This window comes from Triticum aestivum, chromosome 2A, assembly GCF_018294505.1.
Source record: "Triticum aestivum cultivar Chinese Spring chromosome 2A, IWGSC CS RefSeq v2.1, whole genome shotgun sequence".
Taxonomy (NCBI): domain Eukaryota; kingdom Viridiplantae; phylum Streptophyta; class Magnoliopsida; order Poales; family Poaceae; genus Triticum; species Triticum aestivum.
In genome coordinates, this window is record NC_057797.1 from 221,030,900 (window position 1) to 221,049,248 (window position 18,349).

General features: G+C 45.2%; 1 protein-coding gene across 1 annotated transcript; it reads right to left on the reverse strand.

The window, feature by feature from the left end:
• Positions 1–471: 471 nt before the first annotated feature.
• On the reverse strand, positions 472–14,048 carry LOC123188437 (tRNA wybutosine-synthesizing protein 2/3/4). The gene is made up of 11 exons (XM_044600559.1): positions 13,549–14,048; positions 13,255–13,445; positions 10,881–11,146; positions 9,990–10,415; positions 8,734–9,888; positions 8,455–8,584; positions 7,974–8,209; positions 7,758–7,893; positions 7,600–7,676; positions 910–1,016; positions 472–810 (listed from the first exon to the last, which is right to left on the reverse strand). The coding sequence occupies exons 1-11, from the start codon at positions 13,985–13,987 to the stop codon at positions 710–712; spliced, it is 3,264 nt and encodes a 1,087-aa protein (XP_044456494.1). The 5' UTR covers positions 13,988–14,048; the 3' UTR covers positions 472–709.
• Between the last annotated feature and the right edge of the window lie 4,301 nt (positions 14,049–18,349).

The following is an 18,349-nucleotide window of genomic DNA, read 5'->3' on the forward strand; positions in this document are numbered from 1 at the left end:
GAACAATTGTTAAATACCATTGCACATGAACAAAGGATATTGAAACCATTTAGGTTATCCTCTCAACTTCTATAGAAGACACAGTAGTTCATCATCACAACTTATATAAAAGATTCAATTGGTGGTGATTCAGTGTGTCATCCATTAAATGATACAATTGGTGAGTGTGTGTCTATCATTCATCATTTCTGACCATTCAATATAATTCATCATTTCTAATCATTCAATACAACTAACGCCCATGAGGTAAGCTATGACTTTTTTTACAAAGACCCCACCACTGTACTCCGTATTTACCAAAAAAAAGTAAGTCTCTCTGGACCATTAGAGGAATAAACTTTGGGTGAAACCTAATATAGTTTGAATGATATATGTACCAAGACTGAAGTGTGTTTTTTCAAGTTTGTGAACATATATTAGTCTATTTTGGATCCGTTGCAACCCATAAGCACTTTTGCTAGTAACTCTATGTACACACAACTGGATATTTTATTGTATATTTAAGTACCAGAACATGCTGATTTAAGGGGTAAAAAAGTAGCAGAACATGCTTCCTTCTTTTCTTTTCTAGGGTACAATATACATGGTTTTATTCTCTGATGGATAACAAAAATTCCTCCCTTAAGAACAGCAAAAAGGGAGAGCATGTTACACTTAAGTCCAGAGTCCCCAAGCATAAAACGGACCATCTTCAGCTGCTTTCGTTTTGTCAGTTTGACCCGCATCTGACATCAGCTACAACATGTCGAATGTGCGGCCCATACCATTTGACTCGTTCGACATGCTCCAGAGAGACTTTCCAAGACAGTCCTGAGACACAGACAACAGCCCATGGCGTGTAAGGACAAGAGTTATGTGTTTCGACAGGAATAACAAATGCTTGCTAGCTGAAAACTAAAGACACTGTACCATGAGCTGTCGCAATGCTACTGATAGATTCGACAACATTGTCCAACCAGCGCGCCTCGTCTGAGTCGTTGACGTTCCCATGTATATGTAATACGCCTCCGCCAACCCTAGTACATGTAGAGAACATAATAGAATCAGGACTTAAGATATTCATTCTGCACTAACAAACTTGACAAAACTCTGTAGTATACATTTGCAGAAGAATGTAACCATACAGCCCATTCGCTGGCAAACCTGTCTATAACAGACTACACACTTGCGCGAAAGATGTGATGATGATGTAATTAATGGGGCATTCACTTCTCCCAATAGTTCACTCCAATAAAAAACAACACTACTTCTGATTGTAATAAAAGAGAACACTTCTGATATGTGGCACTGCCTTTACTCCAAAAAAAACCGAGCTCAGCCTTCCTTTTTTTGTCTAGGCACATTGAAAAAATATTCATGAAGGCATTTTTGTCGTGTAAAAACAATCTAGAAATAGATGTTATTATAGGTCACACCAAACTGCTAGACTCTATGAATTATTTTTTGCACCCGTAAGCTGTAATGTTGAAATGGCAAACAAGGTACCTCTCTCTGCTAGTTTTGCTCTACATTCTTTAGGCCTCATTCGATTTGGAGGATTTCCGTAGGAAAAACACAGGAATGAGGATTCCAGAGGAAAGTTTCCTATAGACGCATTCGGTTTGTAGGAAACGAGTACAGGAATTCCTCAGGAATACTATTCTTTTCCTGTGTTTTTGGAGGAAACTACACATCCCCCAAAGCTCATGTTTTGCATAGGAATGAGGCAATGCAATTTCTTACGATGGCAAGTGCCATCCTATCACATTCCCTATACTACTTCTAATTCCTGTGTTTTTGGAGGAAACTACACATCCACCCAAAGCTCATGTTTTGCATGGGAACGAGGCAATGCAATTCCTTACGATGGCAATTGGGAAATGCCATCCTATCACATTCATATACTACTTCTAATTTTGACGTTTTGGTTTCCTCCAAACTGAATGAACCCTTATTATCTAGTGCTTCGTGTTGTATTAATTTGCTGGATTAAAGGCATAATTACAGAGTTCTGCTTACGGTGGTGTATTTACTTTTGTGTTCCTGTTATCCATAATATAGATGGAATGATACATGTTATGATGCTTCTGCGCTCAGTCGTTTGTATCCACGATAGCTGTTGATGGCCCCATTGAACCAGGACAACACATACGCAGTAGTGCCGCATCATTGGGCATCTCAAGCGTATCCAGACTCTAAAGCAGATGGGCTGAGCGGGTCTGTGGGTCCAGTGAGAAGCAAAGTTAAGAAAAATAGTTTTCTTTTGATTTTAACATGCGGGGAGTGAAGGGGAGCCTTGGCACAGCGGTAAAGCTGTTGCCTTGTGACCATGAGGTCACGGGTTCGAGTCCTGGAAACAGCCTCTTACAGAAATGTACGGAAAGGTTGCGTACTGTAGACCCAAGGTGGTCGGACCCTTCCCTGGACCCTGCACAAGCGGGAGCTACGTGCACCGGGCTGCCCGTTTTTTAACATGCAGGGAGTCACATAATTTACAAATTTTATAAGGATCGTGGCAATAACAGCGATCTCCCTCTACGCCGACGACGTGATGCTCTTCTGTCACGCCACCATCGAGGAGGTCTCCGCTGTCAAAGGCATCCTGGACGTGTTTGGCACGGCTTCTGGGCTCCAGGTGAACTACACCAAGAGTTCTGCCACGGTTCTCCACGGCGATGATTCTGACGCGGGACTGTTTGAGCTGCTCGGGTGCCCCGTGGTGACGCTGCCGATCACCTATTTAGGCATCCCGCTCACCACCCGTCGCCCCTCCGCGGCCCAGCTGCAACCTCTCGTCGATGCGGTGGCGGGCCGGCTCCCTACCTGGAAGGCATGGCTGATGAACAAGGCTGGTCGGCTGGCGCTTGTCAAGTCGGTGCTCAGCGCGATCCCAATTCACCAATTGCTCGCGCTCGCACCCCCAAGAAAACCCTGAAGCAACTTGAGAAGATTCAACGAGGTTTTCTTTGGGCCGGCCGCGCGGACGCCCACGGTGGTCACTGTCACGTGAATTGGCGCCGGGTCTGACGCCCGCTCGAATATGGTGGCCTAGGTGTCCGGGATCTCGAGCGCACGGGGCTCGCGCTCCGGCTACGTTGGCTATGGCTTGCGCATACGGACACTGAGCGCGCATGGCAGGGGCTGGACCTGCAGTTTTCGTTGGAAGAGCGCGCCCTCTTTCACGCTTCCACGACCATGGCCATTGGGGACGGCTCGACCGCCCTCTTCTGGGAGGACCGCTGGCTCGGCGGCCAGTCCGTTCGCGAGCTTGCACCCATGCTCTTCCAGTGCATCCCCAAGCATCGCCGGAAATCGAGAACGGTGGCGGAGGCCTTGGCCGGCAACAGCTGGGTGCGCGACATCCATGGGCTGCTTGGCCTTCCCGAGATTGGACAGTACCTGAAGCTTTGGCACCTTGTGCAGCACGTCGAGCTGTCCAACGAGCCGGACAAGCTGCTCTGGAGCTGGACCGCTAACGGCGTGTACACTGCTCAGTCCTGCTACCGGGCAACCTTCCAAGGCGCGATGGGCTGCCACTCCTGGAAGCTCATTTGGAGGAGCTGGGCACCGCCAAGAGTGAAATTTTTCCACTGGCTGGCTTGCCAAGATCGCTATTGGACAGCGGAGCGGCTTGCACGCCGTGGCCTGCAGCACCACCCGCGATGCCTTCTATGCGGCCAAGAGCCGGAGACGATCAGACACCTGATGCTCGCGTGCCCCTTCGCTCACACATGGCACGAGATCCTAGCTTGGCTGCGCTTACCGGTGCCGACGCCCGAGCACGACGACTCGCTCATGGACTGGTGGCTGCGCGCGAAGGACTCCACACCGCCAGCGATCTGTAAGGCGCTGAAATCCGTGGCGCTTTTGGTGCCGTGGATGATCTGGAAACACAGGAATGCGTGCGTTTTTGACCATGTGAGCCCATCGCTCAATGAGCTTGTCGACAGGATCAAGGATGAGGCCCGATGTTGGGCAAAGGCCGGGGCTCAAGGGCTCAGGGTCGTTTTGCCATCATCATGGGATGTCCACTGATCACCTGACAACTGTGTAAACCTGCCTCCTAGGAGGATGTAAATTCCCTATCTTTCCAATGCAATGAAACGCAACTCCGCCTATGTTGTCTCAACATAGCCGGTCCCAAGCCCGGGTAAAGGAGGAGGGTTGTGATAGGCTTGGCGAGCCAACGTAAAAACTCAGCCACTCTTATGGAGATGAAACCCAAAAGATTTTCGTTGGGGCGTAACCCTCTCAGCGACGCGCCACATCGGAACCCGGGTGTGGTGGAAAATGGGCAAGGGCCGGGCCGTCACCCCCCAAGTGGCGCGCCGTATCTTGATCCGGATACGGTGGCAAGTGAGCGAGGATCGGGTCGTCGCATCCTTAGTGGCGCGCTACATCGGCGCCCGGATGTAGTGGAAAATGAGCAAGAGTCTTCGCATTTGACTCGACGAGTGCGAAGGGTAAGGAAGCTAGCCGAGCCTAGGAGGATTCGCTTAGGTAGCTGGAACGTAGGGTCTCTGACAGGGAAGCTTCGGGAGCTAGTTGATGCAGCAGTGAGGAGAGGTGTTGATATCCTTTGCGTCCAAGAAACCAAATGGAGAGGACAGAAGGCGAAGGAGGTGGAGGATACCGGCTTCAAGCTGTGGTACACGGGGACGGCTGCAAACAGAAATGGCGTAGGCATCTTGATCAACAAGAGCCTCAGGTATGGAGTGGTAGACGTCAGGAGACGTGGGGACCGGATTATCCTGGTCAAGCTGGTAGCTGAGGACTTGGTTCTCAATGTTATCAGCGCATATGCCCCGCAAGTAGGCCACAATGAGAACACCAAGAGGGAGTTCTGGGAAGGCTTGGAAGACATGGTTAGGAGTGTACCGATTGGTGAGAAGCTCTTCATAGGAGGAGACCTCAATGGCCACGTGGGTACATCTAACACAGGTTTTGAAGGGGCGCATGGGGGCTTTGGCTATGGCATCAGGAATCAAGAAGGAGAAGATGTCTTAAGCTTTGCTCTAGCCTACAACATGATTGTAGCTAACACCCTCTTTAGAAAGAGAGAATCACATCTGGTGACTTTTAGTAGTGGCCAACACTCTAGCCAGATTGATTTCATCCTCTCGAGAAGAGAAGATAGGCGTGCGTGCCTAGACTGTAAGGTGATACCTGGGGAGAGTGTTGTACCCCAGCATAAGCTGGTGGTTGCTGACTTCCGCTTTCGGATTCGTGTCCAGCGGGATAAGCGTGCCAAGGTCGCTAGAACGAAGTGGTGGAAGCTCAAGGGGGAGGTAGCTCAGGTGTTCAAGGAGAGGGTATTTAAGGAGGGCCCTTGGGAGGAAGGAGGGGATGCGGACAATGTGTGGATGAAGATGGCGACTTGCATTCGTAAGGTGGCCTCGGAGGAGTTTGGAGTGTCCAGGGGAAGGAAAAGCGAAGATAAGGATACCTGGTGGTGGAATGATGATGTCCAGAAGGCGCTTAAAGAGAAGAAAGATTGCTTCAGGCGCCTATACCTGGATAGGAGTGCAGACAACATAGAGAAGTACAAGATGGCGAAGAAGGCCGCAAAGCGAGCTGTTGGTGAAGCAAGGGGTCGAGCATATGAGGACCTCTACCAACGGTTAGGCACGAAGGAAGGTGAAAGGGACATCTATAAGATGGCTAAGATCCGGGAGAGGAAGACGAGGGATATTGGCCAAGTCAAATGCATCAAGGACGGAGCAGGCCAACTCTTGGTGAAGGACGAAGAGATTAAGCATAGATGGCGGGAGTACTTCGACAAGCTGTTCAATGGGGAGAATGAGAGTTCTACCATTGAACTGAATGACTCCTTTGATGAGACCAGCATGCGTTTTGTGCGGCGCATCCAGGAGTCTGAGGTGAAGGAGGCTTTAAAAAGGATGAAAGGAGGCAAGGCGATGGGCCCTGATTGTATCCCCATTGAGGTGTGGAAAGGTCTCGGGGACATAGCGATAGTATGGCTAACCAAGCTTTTCAACCTCATTTTTCGGGCAAACAAGATGCCAGAAGAATGGAGACGGAGTATATTAGTACCAATCTTCAAGAACAAGGGGGATGTTCAGAGTTGTACTAATCACCGTGGAATTAAGCTGATGAGCCATACAATGAAGCTATGGGAGAGAGTCATTGAGCACCGCTTAAGAAGAATGACAAGCGTGACCAAAAATCAGTTTGGTTTCATGCCTGGGAGGTCGACCATGGAAGCCATTTTCTTGGTACGACAACTTATGGAGAGATATAGGGAGCATAAGAAGGACTTGCATATGGTGTTCATTGACTTGGAGAAGGCCTATGATAAGATACCGCGGAATGTCATGTGGTGGGCCTTGGAGAAACACAAAGTCCCAGCAAAGTACATTACCCTCATCAAGGACATGTACAATAATGTTGTGACAAGTGTTCGAACAAGTGATGTCGACACCGATGACTTCCCGATTAAGATAGGACTGCATCAGGGGTCAGCTTTGAGCCCTTATCTTTTTGCATTGGTGATGGATGAGGTCACAAGGGGTATACAAGGAGATATCCCATGGTGTATGCTCTTTGCGGATGATGTGGTGCTAGTTGACGATAGTCGGACGGGGGTAAATAGGAAGTTAGAGTTATGGAGACAAACCTTGGAATCGGAAGGGTTTAGGCTTAGTAGAACTAAAACCGAGTACATGATGTGCGGTTTCAGTACTACTAGCTGTGAGGAGGAGGAGGTTAGCCTTGATGGCCAGGTGGTACCTCGGAAGGACACCTTTCGGTATTTGGGGTCAATGTTGCAGGAGGATGGGGGTATTGATGAAGATGTGAACCATCGAATCAAAGCCGGATGGATGAAGTGGCGCCAAGCTTCTGGCATTCTCTGTGACAAGAGAGTGCCACAAAAGCTAAAAGGCAAGTTCTACAGGACGGCGGTTCGACCCGCAATGTTGTATGGCGCGGAGTGTTGGCCGACTAAAAGGCGACATGTTCAACAGTTAGGTGTGGCGGAGATGCGTATGTTGAGATGGATGTGTGGCCACACGAGGAAGGATCGAGTCCGGAATGATGATATACGAGATAGAGTTGGGGTAGCACCAATTGAGGAGAAGCTTGTCCAACATCGTTTGAGATGGTTTGGGCATATTCAGCGCAGGCCTCCAGAAGCTCCAGTGCATAGCGGACGGCTAAAGCGTGCGGAGAATGTCAAGAGAGGGCGGGGTCGACCGATTTTGACATGGGAGGAGTCCGTTAAAGAGAGACCTGAAGGATTGGAGTATCGACAAAGAGCTAGCTATGGACAGGGGTGCGTGGAAGCCTGCTATCCATGTGCCTGAGCCATGAGTTGGTTGCGAGATCTTATGGGTTTCACCTCTAGCCTACCCCAACTTGTTTGGGACTAAAGGCTTTGTTGTTGTTGTTGTTGTTGTTGTCCAATGCAATGAAACGCAAAGGCCATTTGCGTTTTCTCGAAAAATAACATTATTGAATTAATCTTTATGACTTAAAATGTAATCCCAGCTGGTCCCATGGAGTAGGCCAAACTAAGCTTGCAAGCACTAACAGCAAGGAATCAGTCAACGAGAAGCTCCCAAAGTAGTTAGCACCGTGGTGGTGGTGAAGAGAAATTACCTCAAAGCCCTAACAGCAGTAGCCCAGCTACATTCACTGCAGGGTATCAGCCCAAGACAAACACGATCAGCAACCCCCTAATTAAAGGAAGGAAAACAGTAAGCAGCAATCATAGTGCAGGTATTTAGCTCAACAAATGAAATGTGTTCACCGCATACTTTTGGTGCTATCAAACGGTTATCTCCTTCAAGTATAACGCATCGATCTGCTACATGGTTGTCCATTACATTCCGCTGAAGAGCCTCCAGAGCATGTGGATTCCATTCACATGCATAAACCAACTTCGCATTAGCCCTGCAAAGAAATAAGGATTATATTTTGCAGCGGAAGAAAATCACTTAGAACTAAGACCAAGGATGTCATCGAGAATATACTTCACAAGAAATGGGAGCACAAAGTATCCAATTCCGGAAAACAAGTCCACAACCACTTCATCTCTACAATCAAGCTGTCCCATTCGAAGCTTCTCAGAGCGATTACCAGAAGAAAACATGCATTTTGTTGCATCGAGTGAATAAGAGATGCCATTTTCATTATGGGTTACCCACCCATTATCACCCACAAGAAGTTCTAATGTACTATCTCTTGTGCCATTTGGCATGATTTTCCCCTGCAAAACAGGAAGACCAAGTCAATCACATATTCACATCCTCAAAAGAAGGAACTGCTTTTAACCTGCTAATGGAAACACATAGATGTTATAAGTTATTCAATAAGCAGCACCTTACATCAGGAAGTATGTGCTTAAAGTGGACACGACATATTATAATCTATAATATGACAGGACAACTGTTTTAGTTTCAGATTCCAAGTATTTTACTGCCACTTAGAGAGTGGAAACTCATAGTAACTTACTTGGCGTGCAAGACGTTGCGCCCCAAGCGACTTGGCAACTAGTTGCCAAAGTTCTTCTCTAACTGATTCCCACAGCAGGTCCTTAAAACAAGTCTTTGGAAGCACGGTGATATCACCTAAGGTTTCCCACCTGGGCATCAAAAAATTAAAAATTCAGCAAGTAAGATGTCTGAACAAGACATATATTTTTATTTTAACAAGTATGTTTCCATACTACTTGTACTTCTAGTTTTCAGAATAATAAGTTCACCTATTCTAAGCAGGTCAGTGAGAACAGACCTAGTTGGCAGCTGCTCTAACAACCGAGAGGGCATTCCTTTTCTTTCCAGTAGAGAAGATATAAGTTCTCTCATGATGATTTGAGGAGATTTATAAGCTTTTCGGCTGAGAGCTAGTTCATCTTTCAAAAAAGAACCATGAAACGATGATAATATTTCCAATGCTTCATGAAGAGCAATGCTAGCACCGATAAGCTTCTTTTCCGGACATCCCAGTAGTCCTTTAGAGATACATGAATCATCATCTAGCAGCTTGGAATGTTGATCAGTGAGTAAGGTGTGGAAGTTTCTACTAACAGGAAAAAGAACAAGGACATTATCCTGGCTCACTTGAACTTTTCTAGCAAGGTCCAACCATCCAAACTTTTTTAGAATATCCTTCGCTAATTTGGCATATTTCTTTTCCAATTGGAAAACCAGAGGATCTGAACCAGCAATACCATTAGTGGCAGCATCAACCATTGACTTCACGTTATGACTAATAAAGGTGCCATTTTGCTCACGTTCTTGTAAATCCATTGTATATGTTGCATCCCAACTCTGTACGGCATTGTCGTTCTTCTTGTAAGCAAGTTCAAATACTGACTCCAGCAAATGAAGATCAATTTTTACTGGTTGACAAAATTTTGTTCCAAATGCATAGCAAGATGCACCACCGCCAATAACAACAAGATCATCATCGGTGACAACAGATGAGCTACGCACACAAAGGCATTGACCTAGAGCTGGAATGGAGACATGGAACCAGACTCTATGCTTTAAGTGTAGCAATGCTATTTCTTGGTTGTTTTCTCTGATTGGGCAACCACCAAGTATCCCAATATAGTGTTTATAGATGAACATGCAATGTGAAAATCTAGGAGAGGGAGTTCTTCCGCTAGTGATTTCTTTGTTCCAACTAAGTGTTGTTGTATCAAAACTATAAAAATCATTCAGTGCCCGCTGACCATCATGACCCCCAAACATGAACAGTGTTGACCCATAAGACACCAGAGAATGTGAATGTCGAGCACATGGCCATTCACCAGCAGCAGAAATCACATTCCATCGCATGCTTTCTGTGTCCAATATATTCAGACAAGAATATATGCCTTCATTACTGAGTCCACCAAATACATATATTTTCAAAGCTGCTGCTGCAGCAGCATGTCGGTGCCTGCATACAGGACGAAAGACTTCCATGAAATGAATGTCTTTATAATATTATTATCATTATGTACTACCCTAATTTTGTGTAGTCATCAGGAATTTCAGTACCTTGGATGGAAAATATCCCCACTGCACTCTACTCTTGACCATCTATTTTCTGTGCTTTGCAAAACCCAGACATCATCAAGAATTTCTGAAGGACCAGCCCTACCTCCAACAGCATAAATATGGTTGCCTACTGCAGTAGTTGTATGACCCATCCGTGGTGAAGGTGAACCTTTAACGTTTATTTCCTTCAACAAACCAGATGTGGGATCAAGCAGAAGGGAATAATTCCTTCTTGAATGTCTTCCTGGTCCTCCAAAACCACCGAAAGTTAGGACCTGCTGCTCTCCTCCAACAGTAAACGCACAAGCAGATTGGCCCCATAAGAAGAGCTTCTCAACTGGTTCACCACTGATCTTCAACTCAGTAATAGAAAGATGGGAACTTCTATTTCCCGATGATGCTGATAGTCTTCCCTCATGCATTAATCTACAGTATACAACAGAAGGAACAAAAAGGGTTAGTGATATAGCGGCTGTGTCATGAGTACAAACATACAAATAAAACTGATGCCCACTGGTAGAATGAGGACTTGTCACTTGTGCGATAGAATATTTATCTTTTAGGGAAGCAATAGAATATTTATGATTTGGTGCAGGAAAACAACCATGGCTTAGTAACATACTCTGACAGGTAACCAATTGACTCGCTGGCGAGCTAAAACACAACGGCAAAACCTTGCACTGATGTTTTTCTTAATTAAGCCAATATTTACCAAAAGAATATTGCCGTGACAGGCCAAGCATACATACCCAGCATGTACTTGCAATAATTTTCTCAATATCAAAATGATGTCAAATATGCATTAAAGGATCCAAAGAGCCAAAAAAATGTCACTATATGGAAATAATAAAAATAGAACAGATGGAGAAAAGGAGAGTTATAAGAACATGCCGTTCAGCATTACCAAAACCATGCTTCGCAATGTTGTTGCGTACAGCATCTCGATTTTCATAATATGACCCTTCTATTGAATTCTCACCAATTTCACAATCACCTTTGGTACCAGCGTCACAATTATAGCTGCCACGTCTCTTTTCCGTAACTAACAGTTCATCATGTGTTTGTACACTCTGATTGAGTGACGCCTGAACTTCAGAGCCCAAAGATCGATCGTCTTTTTTGGTATGAACTTGCAACCTAGATATACCTGGCAGACCCTGGCAGTTTGAAAGGAAACAATATGTTACAAGAAACAAACCCAGTAGTGTATAGCTTCTGAAATTTTGAACAATTATTCCTCTTAAAGTTACTGTATGACTGTCCTAAAGATTCTAACTGCATCCGCTTCAACTGCATTTAGCTCAATTCATACGGCGACCCTAAAAAAGATTTGGGCTGGCCAAGGTGACATAATCAATGATTGACTCCTTTGAGGAATGACTACAGCATCCCATATAGCAAGCTCCACATACATTTGCATCTCATTGACAATCTATGCGCGCATCAACCTAGTGATGAAAACCAAGCCGCAGACCACCAAGGATGAATTCTACAACATCTGCATGCACGAAGGCTGGTCACTTGATGGGTCTACGTGAGTCATCCCTGTTATAAGCAAGATGTAAATGCTACATGCCTAGAAGAGAAGACAAAAGAATTGTATATAGTTGGTAACATGTTGCAAGCCTTGACACCAATGCTAGTGAAAATCCTCTGCACCCTCAACCAATTCAGCGACTTGGGTGTGATATTGCGCAAATGAGTATTTAGCAGCTAAAGGCGTTCAAGGAAAACCCAATAAGGAGGAAGGTGAGCACCTACCACCCGCACGCGCCAAGTGAGGTTCCAGGGCAGAGATGGGAATACGCAGACATGACCCCGACAAGAAAATTGCACCTTTGACAACGCAAAGGCTTGCTGCTATAACCGCCAGGACTAAAGAGGCTTCATTTAGAAGTTCTGCAACCCGAAGATGGAAAAGGGGCATGCTAATTTCATTGACGACGAATCGGCAATGCTAAGATGCAGAGAGAGGAGGTGATCAAACAAGAACAAGATTAAGGGGGTGACCTTGTCACAGGTATTTCTAGGTATGTTTAAACTAGCCATGCATGAGTAATTGAGTGTGACATCCCAGCTTAATAGGAATGATAGACTACTCATATAAACAAGGTGTGCCTTCTTTTCTGGGAGCCCAACCGGAAGGAACCTCAAAGTTAAGCTTGTTTGGCTTGGAGCAATTTGAGGATGGGTGATTGACCCAGGTGCGCACGAGTGAGGACAAAGTGCGCAGGAAAGACTAGTGTTGGTATGTGGGGCCAGTCTAAATCCCACGCACAACGGCCAGGAACCAGTGGGTTTTGTCGAGTCGTTACAATTGGTATCAGAGCCGACCCTCGCGGTTACACGGGTGTGTGCGGGTCAGTGATGCATACATGGGGCACATGTGGATGCTGGCATGTAACATTCCTGCTGGGCCGACAGGGACGTCAGTTCCTTTCAGAGGGGGGGGGGGGGTATGTGACATCCCAGTTTAATAGGAATGATGTACTATTCATATAAACAAGGTGCGTCTTCTTTTCCGGGAGCCCAACCAAAAGAAACCCAAAGTTAAGCGTGCTTGGCTTGGAGCAATTTGAGGATGGGTGACCAACTGGGAAGTTGATTCTGGGTGCGCGCGAGTAAGGAAAAAGTGTGCAGGAAAGACTAGTGTTGGTACTTGGTATGTGGGACCAGTCTAGATCCCAGGCGCAACGGTCAGGAACCGGTGGGTTTGGTCGGGGAGTTGCATCGAGTCCATGCATAAGGTGAGGTTGTGGCGCATGCACATAAGAGTGCTCACGTGTAAACACTGCAAGCTGGTTGAGTGTAGTCTGCATCGACCTGGTTTGAGGAGTTGATTGCATTACTGTTGGCAGAACCATGGTAGTTGCTCATAATAAGAAGTTTAACATAACTGTGGTCAGTTTGTTTCAATGCATGAGATAAGCACCATACTATTTGCACCATTACTGTGACAATGTGAGCTCGTTCTTCCTAGTGCATCCGTGTCTTTGTTCACGAGTTGAGTATATCATAACTCCTTAATTGAGTTTACTTGACTAAAAATAACATGGCTAGTCTGTCTGGGAAAAGACAACTGAAAATCCATTTAAACTTGATATGCACTAATATATATGTCAGTAAATACATGTTCAAACTTCACGTGATAACACTTGCCTAAGCGCATGGTAATGGACAAATGGTTAAACAAACAAGGGAGTAATAATGCCAGTAAGAGTAAAAGAAAACGATAATATCTGCTAGGATGCAGAAACAAACATACCTTTGACTGCAAAACGTCTAGAAAGCCATCCATTCGTTTCTTGTTTGCCTCCATCTTACAGTTGGCAATTCTAACAAGGTACCGGATGTACTCAGGAGAAACAACAAGTTCATTTGTCAGACCAAGAGGCACCTCCATGCGAATTGAACATCTTATTGCTACCATTGCCCGTCTTTGCAAGCTTGTGATACCTAAAAAAGGCATCAACATTGCAAGCAAATGGAACACAATAAGTCAATCAAGCACGCCACCTGAACTCTACTATGTAAACCCGAGATGTACAAACCGGCTCACCTGACTCCCGGAACCCCGCCCCGATTGCAGCGGCCACGAGCGCCGCGGCTGCCGCAGCATCCCTGCACTCCACCGCCACGATCATCGGCTCGAACCTGAACACGAGCTCGTCCCCTCCACCCCTCTCTCCGCATCCAGTCCCACCGAACAGGAGCTCCACAACTGCGTCCGGGTCAGCGGGGTCGTGCGAGATGTACAACCACCCGCCGCCCCGGGCCTTCTTCTTGGGCTTGGGGTCGGCCGCTTGGGACTGCGGCGAGGGCTGCGCGAGAACTGAGATGCGGCCGGAGCAGGAGGACGTGGTGAAGAGATCCGCGTGGGAGTTCAGCGCGTCGAGGAGCGGGGCGATGGGGGCGTCTACGCCGCCTTTCGGTGACTTGTCCGGCGCCGGCGAGGAGAGCGCGGCCAGCGCCGCCGCTTTCCGGCGAGCGAAGTCCATGGAGGTTGCTTTAGGGTTTGGGTTGGGCTTTTCCGAGGTTTAGGCTGCGGAGGAGGTTTTGTTGAACTGTTCACTTTTATAAGACCTTAAAGACATTTTAGATAATATACAAAACAACCTATTTTGAACTGCTTGAAATAACTTATAAAAGTGAACGGAGGTAGTAGTAGAAGATTGGGCTGGCAAATTAATCGGTGCAATTATTTTAGGTTTTTTTGTCTCACCTCCCATTTTCATTGGGTTTTTTCGCAGGTTTTTATTCATAGATTTTTTTCGTTCCCTTTCCTACTTCACCGATTTATTTTCGCGTCACCCTTTTACACAATGAAAAAAATCTGAACATATCAGAATTTTTCATACTGGCGCAAATTATTTAATAATGTAGAATCAATTACGATCAATCTCTAAAAATCAAATCTAAATTAATTAATATTATCTTAAATCGCTCAATCACATTAATAAAAAACAAATAATTGATTTTAAGAAAAACCACTGAATCACATTAATTAGGAAACAAATAACCGATTTTAAGAAAATTAATATGTAAATCATAACAAAGAAATCTCATCAGCCAAACGAGGCCCCCTCGAATGCCCGTGCACAGCCGCCCTGTTCCCTCCCCCTCCGCCCACCCACCCAAAGCTACCCTCTTCCCCACCGGCGCCGCCATCCACTCACCTTCTTTTCTTAAAGCGGGGAGGCTCCAGATCGAGTCGAGGAAGTCAACGGGGCGCGGCCAGATCCATCACGGCCACATCTCATCGAGATGGGCCGTGCTGGGAGAGGTAGATCGAGGGGGCGGACACTGTGTGCATCTTCTATCTCGGGACACTGATCCGACCCGATCTAGTGAGAAGGCAGGCCTCCGTGTGCGGCAACGAGGGTGGCTGGCGACAGGCGACGGCCAGCCTTCTCCCTCCCCTCCGGCCCTCCAGTCTATGTTTCCTCCAAATGATTCTGCTCTAGATGGCGATGAGAGGTCTCTGTAACAGGTGTGTTATTCATTTGAACGGCGGTCGCCTTTGTGTAGTCGTCGACCACTATCCCCATGTTCATTGCTCCCATGTATTGGTACTTCACGTCAATAATACAACCTTGAGTATCAGTTTGATAATTCATCTTGAAGTCGTTACCTTTGACAACACATATTAGGTATAATATACTTCACTCTTCATGACTTTTGCACTCTCTTCCCATAAAGTCAGATTTGTTCATCCTTTTAGTGCAATTTTTTTCCTGTCAGCAATCTGCTATGCATGCAATCTTATGAGCAAAATTTTGTTTAGGCCATCCTTTTCATAGTATTATTCAGGCACCACTTTTTGGTCTCTGGGTATCAGAATTACTATATCCTACACAAGCTAGATTTGTAGGTGAGACAGACAAATAATCATACTCTGCTGTTATGCAACACCAATACTCTTGACCTTTTCAGTCCAACAGTATCCCATAGCTACATAGATAGAATAGAACCATCATAATCTGTAAAGTAGCAGAAGAGCTAACCATATTCAAACTGCAAAGAAAAAGTATAAAGTTATTTTTACAGCAAAGACTAGCTTTGAGAAAATAAATACATATATTTGATTGGGAAAAGAAGACATGCTAGCTCAAATATTTTGTGATGCAATTATGCTCCATTTGATAGCAGAGTGGTATTATGTCCCTCAATGATTCTAAATTTCTATTATCTGACAAAATTTGTTTTCCGGTCTTTGCCGTGCTGCTTTTAATGCCAGGGTCTCAGTAGAATTGTTGTTCCACCCAAATTCAGATGTGAAGAGGAGTTCCTGATAATAGATGAACATACCAGCTGATACGTCCCCAACGTATCTATAATTTTTTATTGCTCCATGCTATATTATCTACTGTTTTGAACATTATTGGGCTTTATTATCCACTTTTATATTATTTTTAGGACTAACCTATTAACCGGAGGCCCAGTCCAGAATTGATGTTTTTGCCTATTTTAGGGTTCCAAAGAAAAGGAATGTCAAACGAAGTCCAAACGGAATGAAACCTTCGGGAACGTGATTTTCTCACCGAACATGATTCAGGAGACTTGGACCCTACGTAAAGAAACAAAGGAGGAGGCCACGAGGTAGGGGGCGCGCCCTCCACCCTCGTGGGCCCCCTATTGCTCCACCGACGTACTCCTTCCTCCTATATATACCTACGTACCCCCAAACAATCAGATACGGAGCCAAACACATAATTCCACCGCCGCAACCTTATGTATCCACGAGATCCCATCTTGGGGCCTGTTCCGGAGCTCCGCCGAAGGGGGTATCCATCACGGAGGGCTTCTACATCAACACCATAGCCTCTCCGATGAAGTGTGAGTAGTTTATCTCAGACCTTCGGGTCCATAGTTATTAGCTAGATGGCTTCTTATCTCTTTTTGGGTCTCAATACAATGTTCTCCCCCTCTCTTGTGGAGATCTATTCGATGTAATCTTCTTTTTTCGGTGTGTTTGTTGAGACCGATGAATTGTGGGTTTATGATCAAGATTATCTATGAACAATATTTGAATCTTCTCTGAATTCTTTTATGTATGATTGGTTATCTTTGCAAGTCTCTTCGAATTATCAGTTTGGTTTGGCCTACTAGATTGATCTTTCTTGCAATGGGAGAAGTGCTTAGATTTGGGTTCAATCTTGCGGTGTCCTTTCCCAGTGACAGTAGGGGCAGCAAGGCACGTATTGTATTGTTGCCATCAAGGATAACAAGATGGGATTTTTATCATATTGCATGAATTTATCCCTCTACATCATGTCATCTTGCTTAAGGCATTACTTTGTTTTCATGAACTTAATACTCTAGATGCATGCTGGATAGCGGTCGATGAGTGGAGTAATAGTAGTAGATGCAGGCAGGAGTTGGTCTACTTGTCTCGGACGTGATGCCTATATACATGATCATACCTAGATATTCTCATAACTATGCTCAATTTTGTCAATTGCTCAACAGTAATTCGTTCACCCATCGTAAAATACTTATGCTCTTGAGAGAAGCCACTAGTGAAACCTATGGCCCCCGGGTCTATCTTCATCATATTAATCTTCCAATACTTAGTTATTTCTTTTGCTTTTTACTTTGCCTTTATTTTACTTTGCATCTTTATCGCAAAAATACCAAAAATATTATCTTATCATATCTATCAGATCTCACTCTCGTAAGTGACCGTGAAGGGATTGAAAACCCCTTATCGCGTTGGTTGCGAGGAGTTATTTGTTTTGTGCAGGTACTAGGGACGCACGCGCAACCTCATACTGCATTGATACCTTGGTTTTCAAAAATGGAGGGAAATACTTACGCTACTTTGCTGCATCATCCTTTCCTCTTCAAGAATTTCCGGCGCCGTTGCCAGGGAGGTTCGGGCAAGTCAAGATTTGACTCCCGACAACGAGCCATTTCTGGCGCCGTTGTCGGGGAGTCTACGCAAAAGTCAACATACCAAATACCCATCACAACCCTTATCTCCCGCATTACATTTTTTGCCATTTGCCTCTCGTTTTCCTCTCCCCCACTTCACCCTTACCGTTTTATTCACCCTCTCTCTCTCTACCCCCTCTCTTTCTCTATTTGCCTCTTTTTGCCCGCTTGCTTTTGGTTTGCTTGTGTGTTGGATTGCTTGCTTGTCACGATGGCTCAAGATAACACTAAATTGCGTGACTTTACCAATACCAACAACAATGATTTTATTAGCACTCTAATTGCTCCTCTTACCGATGCTGAATCTTGTGAAATTAATGTCGCTTTGCTGAATCTTGTCATGAAAGATATGTTCTCCGGCCTTCCTAGTGAAGATGCCGCTACCCATCTAAATAGCTTCGTTGATTTGTGTGATATGCAAAAGAAGAAAGATGTGGATAATGATATTGTTAAATTGAAGCTATTTCCTTTTTCGCTTAGAGATCGTGCTAAAGCTTGGTTTTCGTCTTTGCCTAAAAATAGTATTGATTCTTGGAACAAGTGCAAAGATGCTTTTATCTCTAAGTATTTTTCTCCCGCTAAGATCATCTCCCTTAGAAATGATATTATGAATTTTAAGCAACTTGATCATGAACATGTTGCACAAGCTTGGGAGAGGATGAAATTAATGATACGTAATTGCCCTACTCATGGTTTGAATTTGTGGATGATTATACAAAAAATTTATGCCGGATTGAATTTTGCTTCTAGAAATCTTTTAGATTCGGCTGCGGGAGGCACTTTTATGGAAATCACTTTAGGAGAAGCTACTAAACTCCTAGATAATATTATGGTTAATTATTCTCAATGGCATACTGAAAGATCTACTAATAAAAAAGTGCATGCGATAGAAGAAATTAATGTTTTGAGTGGAAAGATAGATGAAC

What these genes read in the sequence shown, in the direction of transcription:
- LOC123188437 (XM_044600559.1), bottom strand. Translation starts at nt 13,987, where the DNA reads ATGGACTTCGCTCGCCGGAAAGCGGCGGCGCTGGCCGCGCTCTCCTCG. An exon ending in GGCGGGGTTCCGGGAGTCAG is followed by an intron (nt 13,446 to 13,548) that starts GTGAGCCGGTTT and finishes TGCCTTTTTTAG; the next exon opens with GTATCACAAGCTTGCAAAGA. An exon ending in GGGGATATTTTCCATCCAAG is followed by an intron (nt 9,889 to 9,989) that starts GTACTGAAATTC and finishes TCCTGTATGCAG; the next exon opens with GCACCGACATGCTGCTGCAG.